Source organism: Fopius arisanus, unplaced genomic scaffold (genome assembly GCF_000806365.1).
Source record: "Fopius arisanus strain USDA-PBARC FA_bdor unplaced genomic scaffold, ASM80636v1 scaffold00092, whole genome shotgun sequence".
NCBI classification, from domain to species: Eukaryota; Metazoa; Arthropoda; class Insecta; order Hymenoptera; family Braconidae; genus Fopius; species Fopius arisanus.
Window position 1 is genome coordinate 43,445 of NW_011887831.1, and position 14,616 is coordinate 58,060.

Here is a 14,616-nt window from a genome sequence, read left to right on the forward strand (position 1 = left end):
GGGCGTCGACGGTGGAGAAAAAGAGTGAGGGGGCTCGCGAGGGGGGTAGGTAGAAGGGTTTCCAATGAGCGGCCATTTATCTCCCGGGGCATCCGCCGACGTTTTTCTTCGCTAGTGTATCGATTTTAGGTTTAGGCCATTACACCCCGGGTTGCAGGCGTCCATCCTATCAGTGCCCAGCACTTGCAGCTGCGCTGTGCAAAAATTCTGGTAAAAATTTGGGTGGAAGAAAGTTGAAATAGCAAGGTGTCTTAATATTTTTTTCGGGTGACAAATGTCTTGTTCACTTTGGGGTACCGGATGGAATTGGCGATGGGGGGAAAATGGGGTTTGGATTCTGATGAGGACATGCTGCGTAAATTTAGGGGTGGAAATTTTTTGGGGGGTTTTGGGGGTGGCTTAGGGTTTACGGGAAAAGTTTTCTGTTTGGGGCCGGTGGTAGACTGAAGTTGTTGTATCGCAAATGGTCGGGATATATAGCGGCACTATAATTCTGAAACGGCCAGTTCAGCCTCTCACTTTGCTCACGACCTCACTTGGCTTTTACGCCCCTCTCTTTCTCTTGTTGGCCGAGGTCTAGGCGACACTTCGCCGTCGTATTCCCCCAAGTTCATTCGCCAATAACTTGTCAAGGTTATTGGCGCCTTTTGTACCGAGACTGATCATGCAGGGGCTTTTTTCACTTTTATCACCTGGACGTCGAGATTTATCGAGACTGTACCTTTAATTTATCATGCATTCACCTCGATCATGCCGCATGAGAAAAAATTAGCAATAGAAACTCGATTGAACGCACCGGAAATTAATTAATTCCTCCATAAATACTCTATTGGATTTGCCCTCAATTCAATTCGATATCAAATGCTTCAGAAAAAAAATTCTCCACCCCCACAATACCCAATAAAATTCCATTTTTCACGTTGACTTATCATGAAAATTAAATAACCATTAAATGTAATTGAATTTTCAGTAGATTAAACAAAATATCAGTACGAACAGGAAAATCCCCGATGTCCATGGAGCATGAAAAATTGATTGATTCCCCCGGAAAATTTTCCAGAATCCCCGATAAATGAGTGATTGTGAAAATTATCCCCCGAAAACACCTGAAGGGCCCAAAAATGGAGGTGAAAGGCCCCAGAGCCGTTGATGGAGGAATCCACAAGAATTTCATAACCAGAGAAAAATTCAGGTGCATCCCCGTCAAGACTAGACTCATCGGTTTAAATGAGAAAAAAAAAAAGAAAAAAAAAAATATAATATCCACCTTGCCGCAAGGTCGCAACAACCCATCGCCATTCACGCAATGTGTATACACTGTATTTGCTACAGAGTGATCTCAGGGGCCTTGATGCGAAGTTTGCGAGAGCGAGATGAACGGATAAATCGAGAATCCACGAGAGAGGGCAAATTACCCCATATACTTAACTAACAACAGAGAGGGAATACCCTCTGATGTGCTTGACGAAGTAACTCGTGCGTGGGGTGGGGTAGGTTGTATCAGTGTATTGGCACGAGTGGTGATGAGAATGATTCGTGCCATGTACTTGAACGTGCGCGAAACTGTGTTGGAGGTGTGCGTTTTATACAGTCAGTGAGTGTGTTGAAAGTTGTCCGAGGAAACTGGCGGGAAACATTGGAGAGCAGGCTTCCTTGATCCTTTTGCCTCGTGGGCGCTACGAGGAAGGGTGGGCCAGGAGGCCGAGGGGGGATGGGGGGGAGTGGAGGGGTCGCGGAATCGCGGAATCGCGGGATTGCGGGATCGCGGGATTGCGGAATCGCGGGATCGGGGAATCGCGGGATCGGGGAATCGCGGGATTGTGGGATCGCGGGATCGCGGGGCCAGGGGAGGATCACCGATTCAACGGAAAAGACCAAGTAGTTTTGTAACTAACCTGCCCCAACCTCGGCCATTAAATCTCATAAATTTTATCGTCCACTCGGTATCATAAAGCCCCGAGTCATCGTGAAAACACTCGGTAGAACCTGATTCAGTGAAATGGAGAATTGAATAAAAATACTTGTATCTCGATGAGAGGAGACAGAGCAATACGTTTTTTGGATGGGGCCATTGGAGGTACCAGCGATTACAGGTACGTTCTTTTACCTATCCTATGTATATATATTTTTTTTTTATCCTCTTTTTTTCCTTTTATCTCTCCTCGCTGAATTTTTTTTTTTTACACGAGTGATATTGATTTGGGAGAGGCTTCGTACTCGTGGCACGAGCGTACCATGTGACTACCTCCGTAGAGGTAGGGAATCGGGCCGCATAGCGAAAAAAAAAAAAAAAAAGGAAAGAAAAAAAAAACGCGAGAACAGAGAGGGCAAGATATGCCGGCGATGCATGAGCGCAACGCGCATCGAGGGGGCCACGCCGTCGACTGGGAAAACCCTCCCCGTCACCTCCTCTCTCGCACCCCTCATCCGAGGAGAAAGAGAGAGGGATTGCGAGACTGATTGGGAGAGTGGTGCACAGAGCTCTCCTCCGACTGCTTCAGGCCACTTCGCCTCTCGCGTCTCGGCAATGCGCCGTGGGTCCTCCAGCGACTCACATCCCACCCTGAACCCTCCAAACCCCCCTCATCCCTCTTCATACCACCCACCCACCCTCCCTCCTCGCTCCCCCTTCTCACCGAGCCCTTGCCAACCCATCGAATCCCTTCCATCGCGTCCAACCAACAACTTTCCTCCTCTCCCTCCTCTTTACCACTCTTTTTTACCAGCATTTCTTTCCCCTTCATCCCACCTACTATCGAAACCTCCTTCCACCTCCCTCCCCTCGACGGAGAGGTCCGCGGTGGGTCGCGGAGGGCCTAGACCACGCAGCTCACCCTCTCGCACTCATCCACTCCTCCAAATGTCTCTCTCATTTTTTTTTTTTTCCCCAACATCAGTTTTTTTCCATCAAACTCCTGCACTCACTCGGGCACTGGCAATCCCCCCCTTTCCCCCTTGGGTATAATCGTCAGACTCGAATGGCGGCAGTATACCACCAGCAGGAAAGCATCGACGGAGGCAGTAGCGTCGACAACGCTACGGTGCCACAGCAAAATCAAGGCAGTCCCCTCCCCCCCGCCACCCCCCCGCGGCTCCCACCCGATCCCGCGTATTGCCTTCTACCCGCGTACCCGTCGTACCCCCCTATACCCCAATCCAAGAGGAGTTTACACCCCCCACTACCGGTGCCAATTCCCCGCGACGGAAGTGCGGCAACGCCGCCCCGTCGAGCGTCTCGGTCTTGGCAAGTTACTCGGGGGGCCAGCCGAGTCTACCGAGTTTGTCTACCGGCGCGGATACCCAAAAGACCTGGTGAATAAAGAGTTCGCGAAGTTTTTAACAGTTAACGGCATGCCGTGGCAAGGCGTATCGCGGATATCGTAGGGGACACTCAGTTTTCAACAACAACAACCGGGGGATTAATTATTCATCAGTTTCTTCAAAATCATCAATTATTTCAATTAAAAAAAAAAAGAAAAAAAAAAAACACACACACACCTTCCGACGAATTTGATGAACGGAGTTCTGCTGTAGATACGGTGCCGTCGTTGGCCGACGTCGTTGATCGTCGTACGTCGGTAACCAACGTCGTCTCCTTTATACTCTCCCGCCTGCCACCTTCGTTCCTCCGACACCCCCCCAGGTCCCTCACCCTACCACCCCATCCCTCCCCCCCTTTCTCCCATGAGCACCCACCCATCCCACCTTTAAACCACCCGTCCTTCGTCTTTTTTACGGGAAAAGACCGCGCGCGCGTGAGACGTGCGAAGACACGAGTGTATTCCCGATATTTGTTGTTATTTTCATTTATTTGTTTTTTTTTTCTTCTTTTTAAATTATTCAGTTTGATGAAGGGACCAGAGTTTAGTGTGTGAAACAAGTGAATTTTTAATGTATTGTTGTTGGTCAGGAACAAGTTGCTGCTGTCAACTCGACTCGTTATTTTAATCGTTCTGTGTTTCTGTTGTTTAACAACAACTTCGTGATCACCGAGAAATAATCACACGGCGTAAATGGCGCTCTCAGCACAGAATCAGTCAACGTCGTACGTCAACCTGTATTATTCGATTGTGCAGCGCGCTGCGACACGCTATTTTAAGGAATATTACAATTCCGGTGAGTATTCCCATGTAAACAAAACAGCACTTTAAAAAAAAAGATACATTAAACACGGAAAACAAAAAACAAACACCGGGAGACTGGATGCTGAGCATTTGTGCAATTGTGTGTGTGTTTTTTTCTATTCTTACCGTTGATTCGGGGATGAGGATGATGAGATGATGATGAGGTGATGATGAGGTGATGATGAAACGAGGATGATGATGATGATGACGATGATGGAGTGGGTACCTGGGGGTGGTCAACCGCTTTTTTTTCACCGGCGTAAGTTAATTCGAATTGTCCCGCCAAGTGAATGGTTTCCCCCGTCGTTTTGGCCCCAGCACGCCACCTCGCCGATTCCCGCAGATCTCGGCGAAACGATAGGCCCGCCTTATTGCCACCGATGGGAACGTTAGTAACGCGTGCCACTCTCAGTGTTTTATCCAAAAAAGAAAAAAAGAAAAAAAAAAACGAACCAATAATCCGCATCCCGAAAAATTGACACATCAATTATCCCCACGATCACTCAATTTTCACCAATGATAAGTGATAATTCGTTTATTCTTTTATTTTTGGCCGGAGTGTTCCTGGGACTCGGTGGAATCAACGGCTACGAAAAATCACCATGAGTGCATGGACTCGTGAGTTTGTGGTTGTGTGTGGGGTAAACACGCACGTGGCCATGGCGTTTAGCACAATCGAGCGAGCGTCAGTGGTGTAGATTTTTTTTTTTTTTCACTTTTTAAATCTTCTTTTTTTGTTGACTGAATAATTATTGAAATGTGGCAATTGCACGGGGAATAGGTACGACGCGAACTATCGACTGCTTTGCCAACTGTCGGCTAATTCGCCGACGGCCAATCGTTACTTTTTTTTTTTCTCTCTTAACATTTTTTGGCTGTTATTTCTTACCAACGAGAATTCGATTCGGTTACAGACAGTTTTTCAGTGAGTGAGATTGTGGGTCAGCGGTCAGCCAAGATCAGGAGCGTACCGATTTATTATCAATGCTGGGACGATAGCAATATTTATTCTGTGTGTGATAAATTGTGAGATCTTGTTTTTTTTTTTTGGGGGGGGTACGTCGTGGGTGCTATCGATAAACATTGCTGGGAGGATGGAGACAATGTTGTTGCCATTGACGATGTGTCCTGTCGTTGATGACAATTGGATATGACAATGCCAAAAAAATGTAATATTATGTTTATCAGAGATTATTTTTCAATACCCAATGGCCATTTCCTGTTGATTGATTGGCTAATTGTGTGAATGGATATGATACTTGCGTGTGTGACGGAGAGAGTGAAACAAAGGGAGTCGTTGTGAACGGATTTTGGTACGTCTTTTGCTTGAAACTTTTGCCTTGTTTAATTCGCCATGTGGCATCGCTGAATATCGCCTCTAAGTTATATATTTAGATCTGAGATGCGTGATACAGACGGAGGGGGCGGTTGAGGGGGGTCTGGTGGTGATGGTGGGGGGGTGGGTGAGGTAGAGGGAAATGTTCAAATGGGAGGGGAGAATGACGGGAGACGAAGAAAAATTATTACGTTCGTTGAACTTTGTCGTTGGTACTGCATCCTTCTATTGCAATTTTTCATCATCCAGTCATAGCAAGATTGACGGACGATTAATAATTCATCGAATGTTTTCTGTATTTCCATTTTTCATCCCCTCATCAGCCCCTCGATAAACATATTCTGCTAATTGCCTATTCTCGTTATTATTCCTGTAGAAATCTATTTGCATCGACCTTCTACCGGTGGATGAGATTGACTGACCTTTTTCGGTTATTCAGGGGTTAAAAATAAGGGGATGAATATTTTGGCGAATGGTGAAATGTCACTGGCCCGTCGGAAAGAAAATTCGGGTAAACTAATGCCAACGATTTTAAGATGAATATTGAAATTTCAATGAGAAGCGTTTTTTGTGGATTAAAATTAGAGTTACGAAAAATAATTCTAGAGATATTTCTCGAGAAAAATTCACCTCGTTACCCCTCGCTACCCCTCGTTACCTCTGCCCTTTGATGAGTTGAATTAATCATCCCGAGGTTCTAAGTCGTTGCTGAATCCACCCGGTGAACCAAATAAATCCCCAAAAAAAAACACATACAAAAGTAATAAATAAATCTGGGCAAGTGAATGACCCTGTTTCCCTCTTAATTGCAGATACTGGCGCGCCGTACGTACTGTACAAGGACAATATGGAGAGACCCCAGGGCCAGTGGGCACCGGGGCCGGGTTCTCTCCAGGACGGTGGTCTGTATGGTCAACAGCAGCCCCAGAATCAGCAGCCACAGGCACCGCAGCCCCAGCAGCAGGCATCATCGTCGTCTGGTAGTCCACAGCAGGCATGTGGTCCACCAGTCGAGGGTGAAACAGGACCACCACCGATGGCATCACCAGTGCCATCGCCCTATCCATCAGGTCCCACTGATCAACAGGCTCTGACACCACCAGAGGATGACATTAACACTGGCCAGACAAGTGCACAGCAGCAGGCACAACAGCAAGCAGCTCAGCAGCAGGCAGCCCATCAACAGGTAGCAGCTCAGCAGGCCCAGCAACAGCAGCAACAGCAGCAGCAACAGCAACAACAACAACAGCAACAGCAGCAGGCGAGTCAGCAGCAGCAGCAGCAGCAGCAGAGTGGTCCACAGTCGCAGCAGGGAAGTGGCCAACAGGAGCACTCACCACAGCAACAACTTACACCTCACGAGGTTGAGAGAGGTGACTGTTTTCCTGGTACTGGTGATCTCCAACAATATCCACAGCATTATTTCAAGGATGCAAGACCACACGCATCACCCTCTGTTCCACCTCACATGCTAACACCCGGTGGATTCTCAGCACTTCATTATTTGAAACAACCCGGTGTAATGCTGACATCTCTCGGTCAGGGTGATGGTGGTACAAGCCTCGAGGCTCATCAGTATGCAAGCCCTGGTGGCGCCAATATGGCTAATGTATTGCCCGATATTGTTCAGCAAAATGGTAAATCATCGAAAGGTGCTAATAGTGATTTAAGATTGTTCAAGTGTTTAACGTGTGGTAAAGACTTTAAACAAAAATCAACGTTACTCCAACACGAGAGAATTCATACTGACAGTCGACCATATGGTTGTCCAGAGTGTGGAAAGAGATTCAGGCAACAGTCACATCTTACTCAGCATCTACGTATTCACGCTAATGAGAAGCCGTTTGCTTGTGTTTACTGCGAGCGCACCTTCCGACAACGCGCCATCCTCAATCAGCATCTGCGCATCCACTCGGGTGAGAAGCCATACCAATGTCCGGAGTGCGGAAAACACTTCCGTCAGAAGGCGATCCTGAATCAGCACGTCCGCACACACCAAGGCGAGCATTTCTCTCTGCCTCCCGACAATCCCACGAGGCCCACAACGCCATCAGACACTCACACCCATCCCACCACACCTTTCCGATGAACCCTTCGTTTGAGTTTGAGATAAATTATAATGAACAGGGTCTTTAATCGGGGGGTTGCCAACGGGGTTCATCTGCTTGCTACTCATTTTAACTGGAGCCTAGTTTTAAGGGACTCATGGCTCCACGAGCTGACAAATGCTTTCATTTAGATTATACTCAGACAATCTAATTCTCTATCTGCTTTGATTATTAACAAAGACTTGCATATACCAAAGATTAAGGACGATAATAGTATTCAGGGGTTCCTGTGAGTTATCCCCTGGGGGGCCATTCCGTAATCGTGACGTAAATCTATCGAGTACCTGAATTTATTTTTGTAAGAATAGGTGTACTGTGGGATCAGTCGATTTCAACTTTTATTGGATATCGATTTATCTCGGAAAATATCGATTTTAGAGGGAAAGATTACAAGAGGGTTTTTGTAGATTATTAAATTACCGGGGGAAAATGGGTCTTGAGTTTTTCCTCTAGAATCGATAGTTTTTCTTTTAGATCAACTGTAATTCAATGACTTCAGTTCGCATGAAATATTTTATTTCAAATGCTTCTCGAAATCATTGAAATTAATCTAGTAATCACGCGAAATGTGTCCTAAAGTCGTGGTGCCCCCTTAATTACGGAGCGAGTGGCCCCTCGCCCTCTCCCTTTCAAGTAGTATGAGCACGAATCGATTTATCTGATCGAAAAATAAAAAAATCCCCGGAGAAAATTCTCCATCTGGACTTATTACTCTCCAGCACTTCAAGTCGGACCTCAAAGGTTCATCTGACACGAAAAACAAAATTGAATTTTATCTCTGGCGTTGCTCACACTACTTCCTGCAGTCCAGTGGTAAAAGTACGAAAATCGAACTTCCAATTTTCCTCAATCATCGATTTACCCCGAAATCTATCGATTTTACGAGGAAATCTCAAAAGACTTCCCCGAAAAACGTCTTGCGGCATTTTATTCCCAAATCCTCAATTTCGGAGATAAACTGATGATTATGAAAACTCGACCACTTGACTACTGACTTCATCCCCACCTGAAGCTTCACTCCCTGGGGCCTACGACAAACCCCAAGATCTCGTACTATCACCAACCATATTCTGTACATTCACGTAATCCCCGTGATAATAATCACCCGCACCCGAGAAATGAGGTATTAAAAAAAAAAAAAAAACTGAAATCCCGGGTTGCCTTATAAACCTCGAAAGGGCTGTTTGTGTTGTGGCCCCCTCTCGATTCTGTGCTCGCGCTAAAATGGGAAGTGTTTTCTTTACTTTATTTACTTTTTATTGACAATTACCTTAATTTACACACATATACCATAATTATTTGAATATTTTTGTACGTCTGCTGGAGGCACGTGACCCGCGCTGACACTGCTTGTGTATATATCTCACAAAGATAAATGAAATACAAGAAAAAAAAAATATATATATATAAAAAAGAGAAAAAACCATACTAATGTCGATATAACGATGATCCTTGATCTCCCGGTGTTAAATAAAATCCCTAAAATATACGATAATTGTAATTGCAGATGTGAGTCCACATCTGATCTTCAAGAATGGCATGACACCAACCCTGTGGCCACAGGATGTACCCTTTCCCCCTGAAGACGGTAAAGAGGAAGTCGCCTCGACATTCGGTGACAATGACACACAGTCAGGTGCATTTAGTCCATCACCCGATGGCAACTCAATTCAATATCCCGCCTATTTCAAGGACCCCAAGGGTGGCAATCATGCTGTCTTTGGTACAGGTGGTCCAAGCAGTTTTGGTGCATTACAGTACATAAAACAGCAGCAGGGTAGCAGTGGTGGTAGTGGTAATGGTACAAATGGTGGTAAATCATGTTTACCCGATGTAATACAGCACGGTAGATCAGCGGGTATGCCACTTTACGTACGATGTCCAATATGCCAAAAGGAATTTAAACAGAAGAGTACGTTACTCCAGCACGGTTGTATACATATAGAATCAAGACCCTATCCATGCCCAGAGTGTGGCAAGAGATTCCGACAGCAGTCACACCTAACACAACACTTGCGCATCCATACCAATGAAAAGCCGTACGGCTGTGTCTACTGTGGACGTAATTTTCGACAGAGAACAATACTTAATCAGCATTTACGGATACACACTGGGGAAAAGCCGTACAAGTGTCAGCAGTGTGGCAAGGATTTCCGGCAAAAAGCAATACTCGATCAGCACACGAGGACACACCAGGGTGACAGGCCATTCTGCTGTCCAATGCCAAATTGTCGCAGGCGATTTGCCACTGAGCCTGAGGTCAAGAAGCACATTGACAATCACATGAATCCACATGCTAGCAAAGTCAGGAGGAATTCTAGTAGCGATGTCAAGGGCGCTGGTGCATCATCATCAATTGGTCCTGTACCAGTACCAAGGGGATTGACACCAACTGTTGTTAAACCTGAACTGTATTTTCCACAGTGTTATGCACCGGCTTTCAATCATCAACCACCAGTATCGTCGTCGCAATTCCCTGGTCAGACTAATGGGGTTACTGTTTCGGGTGAATTTAAAACACCATCGGCATTACCACCCCAGTGACTAACCGTCCATCCTGCCGCCTATTAGCAAGCAGGAATACCGCTCAAGTTTCAGCGTTGCTTTGGTACTAATGCCATCGGTACCGGGGGTAATTCCCATCTGGCCCAGCCACAGCAACATTACCCGTGACATGAATTACTTTTTCGTGCATTTATACAGCATTTTTTTATTTTTCGTGGTTTTAACGGGAGAAATAGTGGGAATTGTTTGTTTGTTTTCTATATTATTTTCTCTCATGTTTGGATTTATTTCCGTTTCACTCTCACTCGTGTCAATGATTTAGCCGATCGCGCTTCCTTAATTTTATCAGACGCGTTTCTTTCCCTGTATAAATATATTAAATATAATAACGGGTTGAAAATGTTCGATTTCGACCAGACTGAAACGATTGTGATACAATATTTAACTTGCCTATGTTTAAAGAGCAAAATTTCGATGAGAAAAATTGAGTCAAGTTGAGTATGTGGATAAATAGTGCAAGAGGATGAGACATGCTGGTGAGGACGTCTGTACATAATGTAAGAGGTGGATTTATTAATGAAAAATTTGTTGGAGAGTGAGGGGAGAGAGAGAGGGAGTGGTGACGTTGCGGGTGAATGAGGTGGATAGGTATCGCTAACGGGGAATAAAATATTGATAAATATTGAGAATAAATAATGGAAGAGGGCGGACGGACACCCACTGTGCTACGAAGATTAAAATATGATAAATACGTCACAGCATATTTGACGATACGATGTACGAAGAAAGGTATGAATTCTTGTATACTATTATGATATTTGAGTGTATATTTATACAGGTAATTCCAGTCTATACGATATTTTGATTGGTTTTTAATGAATCAGATTGGTGCTGATAAGTAGATAAGGTAGGTGTGGGAGGGATCATTTTAAAAAATGAAATGAGGAGGGAACGTGGAAGAAGGCTGAGAACAATGTAGTGTAGGGTTAAAATGATAAGTTAAAATGATAGGTAGTAGTTGGGATTGGGCTCAACTGGAGGACCAATTGTGTCCGCTCATCAGATTATATTATCATTCGTACATTTCGTGGCAATACTTAAGGGAGTGTTGAGATAATACCCACTACCCACAGAGGTGAATTTAAAATCATACATAAGAACAATTTTACGTGCTAGACATAGTCTTTTAAATTTCTATATTAAGCCGTGTGATCTCTCTGATTATTGTACATTTACATTGATCTATCTGGTAGATTATTAAGGACGTTGAGAATATTAATGATGTATTAGGGTCTTCTATAGTCTTATTATTTAGGGAGATTGAGAGGGAGATATTATTGTGCGGCCATATTCGTTGTGGCCTGTTCGTAGTGCCTCGGAATTGCTGCTCGCGGCAGTGATTTGATCGTATTTTAGGAATGGTATATTATAAATGAAACAACTGCAATTACTATCGGTACTCTCGTTAGATTTAATGAAACAGATTTAACAAAAAAAAAAGTACTAGAAAATGTGAGTGACGTGTCGATTGCGCACGATTAACAAAATTTAATATTTCATTCATTAAATTATTATTATCGTTCTTTATATATATATACAAATATATATCATTATTATTATCGTCATATTTTATATGCCAAGCGCCAAACAGAGGGTCAATTTTGACGATGTGATCGTGGCTATTGGACGTACTAAATTTGTTTAATTCGAAATTTTCAACAAAATTATTGGATAATATAATAAATAATTTTTTTTTTTCTTTTTTTGTTTTTATTTTGGCATTTGTATTTATTTTGAATTCTCGTTGTATATTCGGTGCACGTGTGGATTATTTATTTAAGGGTGATTTGGGTGGATTTAACGAGCTCGAACAAATTTCAAATACGTAAATAATGGGGACAAATTTTTAATGATGATAACTTATGATAAACGACTCTACAGATTTTAATATTTAAAAAGAAAAGTAATGCAGCGTCGTGTTATTAATGTCACGAGTGGTTTTGAATATAAAATTTTTCATCGTGGCAACGTCCTCCTTCCAGCTCCTCCGTTCTACTCTTTATTTTTTTTTCTTCTCTTTTAGGGACTAGACGAGAGTAGTAAACCGGTAATGAGAGCCTCGTAAATAAAATTCGCAATTGTTGGTGAATGCTGCTGGGGCAGGTGCGGTTATTTCCGTCAACTGATAAATCCACGAGTGATATCTTTTCTCGAGAGCATTAAATTAACCGAGTATGGTGAAAAATGACTATTCATCAGTCAATTGCAATCAACATTAGCTGTTATAGGAATGAATTATTTGTCGTTGTTGTTACGTTATTATTTTTCACCATAAAACATCAAAGAAAATAGTATTTATACCGCGATTTAGCGAGTCACTGCGTACAGATGCTGCAAGCCACGTTGAACATTTTTACATACCCATATGTATACATAAATTGATATATTAAATATAAATATAGATATATATCATTCGATGCAATAATGCCATTACCTTGTTTCTTTGATTTTCTTTCTTCTTCTCTCTCTCTTTTTTCTTTTTTTTTTTTTCAAATCATTTCTGTAACTCGAGTTATACGTCAAGATAAATACTGATACCTATGTGAATTTTTCATATATTACATACTCTCTTCCGTTCACATACCGTGACTTTGAATAGCAGACAGTTTTCACATGTCATCAATAGTTTTAAACAAAACTGCCACTGTTTATCTTAGAACATCAGGGATTTATGTAAGTGTGCAAGATCAGTTTCAGCACAATAGACTTTTTATTTAACATTATTGTTTTAATGATTATTTTACACACTGAAAATATGGCCAAGGAAGTCTCGCCCAAGCACGACAAACACTCACACCAAATAGTACTTATTTCACTGGGTTTTTTATTTATTCGGATATCAGCTTTCCTCGATTAGTCTTTCATTTTTTTAAATTAAATATAATTATTAAATTTGATTTTCTAAAGACGTCCTCGTGTGCGATTCATGACTCTTGCCAATAAGTCAGTTTGTAAGACTTGATTATTATTTTTTGTTTATGGCCTATGTCAGGTAATGTCAAGATAGTACTGTAGATAATACATTGTTTTATTATCAATATCATCGTACTATACGTTTCTTTCATTAATATTATATTATTATTAAGTTTTTGAGATATTTTTCATTGAGAGAGTGCATTGGTTCGTTTTATACTGAAGTTTTTCTTTCTCTTTTCAATATTATTATAGTATATTATATTCTATAACGATTATTCTTGGAAAACTATTTTGTATTTTTGGAGGATCAACAAATATTGTAGAGTTCATTTGTTCATACTCCCTGCATTTATTAAATAATTGAAGTTAGTTTTGTTCTTATTATTTACCATTTTGATCGAGTGCCGGGAGGATTTTACGGATTTTCCGTTGATATTCATCATATTCATCAATTTTAGTTTTTATTTTTACTTTATTCGCTTGCGCCCGTTGTCAGGTGCTTTTTTTATGTTTTTATTTTTAGGGGGAATAAAGGGTCGGGTGGATGCAGCTTGATAATGCTCAATACTAGATTAAGTTGATGATATCGAAATGTAGATTATTTTCCGCTAAGAATGTTTTACGATCGAATCTCGGAGCGACGGGATGCTGCGTCCGTAATTTCACCGTAATTTTACCACTTGCTGGAGAGCTTAATCGTGCACTTTCAATTAGAGCTTTTATCCAGAGAAAATCGGTGTACGACATCAGGGGGAAATGCGTATTAATAAATTACGGGTTTTATACTCTCATTAAACTTACCGATCGATAAATCAATCGAGAATCGGATAAAAAAATTGACGCGTCAATCGAGTCTGGGATTTTAATCATTTTATCTAGAGGGAAATGGAATTTATTGGAATAATCTAGAGGAAATCGGTAATTGCCATTTTTCTTGGCGTGAGGGAATCGCGGGTTTCGCGGGTTTCGCGGGTTTCGCGGTTTTCGCGGTTTTTCGCCGATTTTTTTTTTTTTTTAGGGGGCGGAGGGGCAGACTTTCTTTGTGCGATTTTGTTAACGAAAATTAGTGGAGCCCTAGTTCGTTTCCAGGGGAAGAGGTTGTTGAGGGGCCGTCGCTGGGAGTTGTGTTGCCCTCACCGATCCCGTCAGACCGGTTAGACGGCAATACATGTTAGATTTTCGCGTGATCGCACTTTCGGTTTCTCAACCAATACACTGGGACCCCTATCACATGGACAGGACATTCTCCGCACAATCTGCCAACCACCTGGATTTTTTTTCAAATTGAAAGAGAAAAAAAAAATCAAAACCAGCGCAAAATCATGACCAAATGAATCCATTTAAAATTATGTACAACGATCGTTAATTTTTATCGCATCGGGCAAACAGTATTCCCGTGTTCTTCTTAAATAATTACCACTCACCGCCGATTATTCGAAATCGGTGGAATGAAATCGGTGGAATCTCCTTTATTCAGAAACACTCTGCGATTTTTTTAAATTGTGACAGCCGATTTTCGCGAATCTCGCGATTCGTTGTGAAAAAAATTATGAAATTAAAACCGTCT

The 14,616-nt window shown here is 42.6% G+C and overlaps 2 protein-coding genes across 8 annotated transcripts in view; one reads left to right on the forward strand and one right to left on the reverse strand.

Moving 5' to 3' along the window:
- LOC105270614 (uncharacterized) overlaps positions 1-3,700 on the reverse strand; it is a 21,557-nt gene extending 17,857 nt beyond the window's left edge. The window contains exon 1 of the mRNA XM_011311663.1: positions 3,499-3,700. Coding sequence (XP_011309965.1) covers positions 3,499-3,700 — 202 coding nt within the window. The remainder of the gene's footprint in view (positions 1-3,498) is intronic.
- Positions 1,846-13,906, forward strand: jim. Of its 7 annotated transcripts, XR_892576.1 has the most exons (4): positions 3,737-4,116; positions 6,273-7,460; positions 9,076-10,862; positions 12,157-13,906. XR_892576.1 is itself a non-coding variant. In XM_011311658.1 (3 exons), the coding sequence occupies exons 1-3, from the start codon at positions 2,063-2,065 to the stop codon at positions 10,110-10,112; spliced, it is 2,256 nt and encodes a 751-aa protein (XP_011309960.1). In that variant the 5' UTR covers positions 1,846-2,062; the 3' UTR covers positions 10,113-11,831. The 7 variants fall into 7 exon arrangements, 6 of the variants coding, with proteins under 6 accessions (XP_011309960.1, XP_011309962.1, XP_011309959.1 ...); XM_011311658.1 differs by lacking the exons at positions 3,737-4,116; positions 12,157-13,906 and adding an exon at positions 1,846-2,093 and having other exon boundaries at positions 9,076-11,831; XM_011311660.1 differs by lacking the exon at positions 12,157-13,906 and having other exon boundaries at positions 3,736-4,116; positions 6,273-7,376; positions 9,076-11,831.
- Positions 13,907-14,616: the final 710 nt, after the last annotated feature.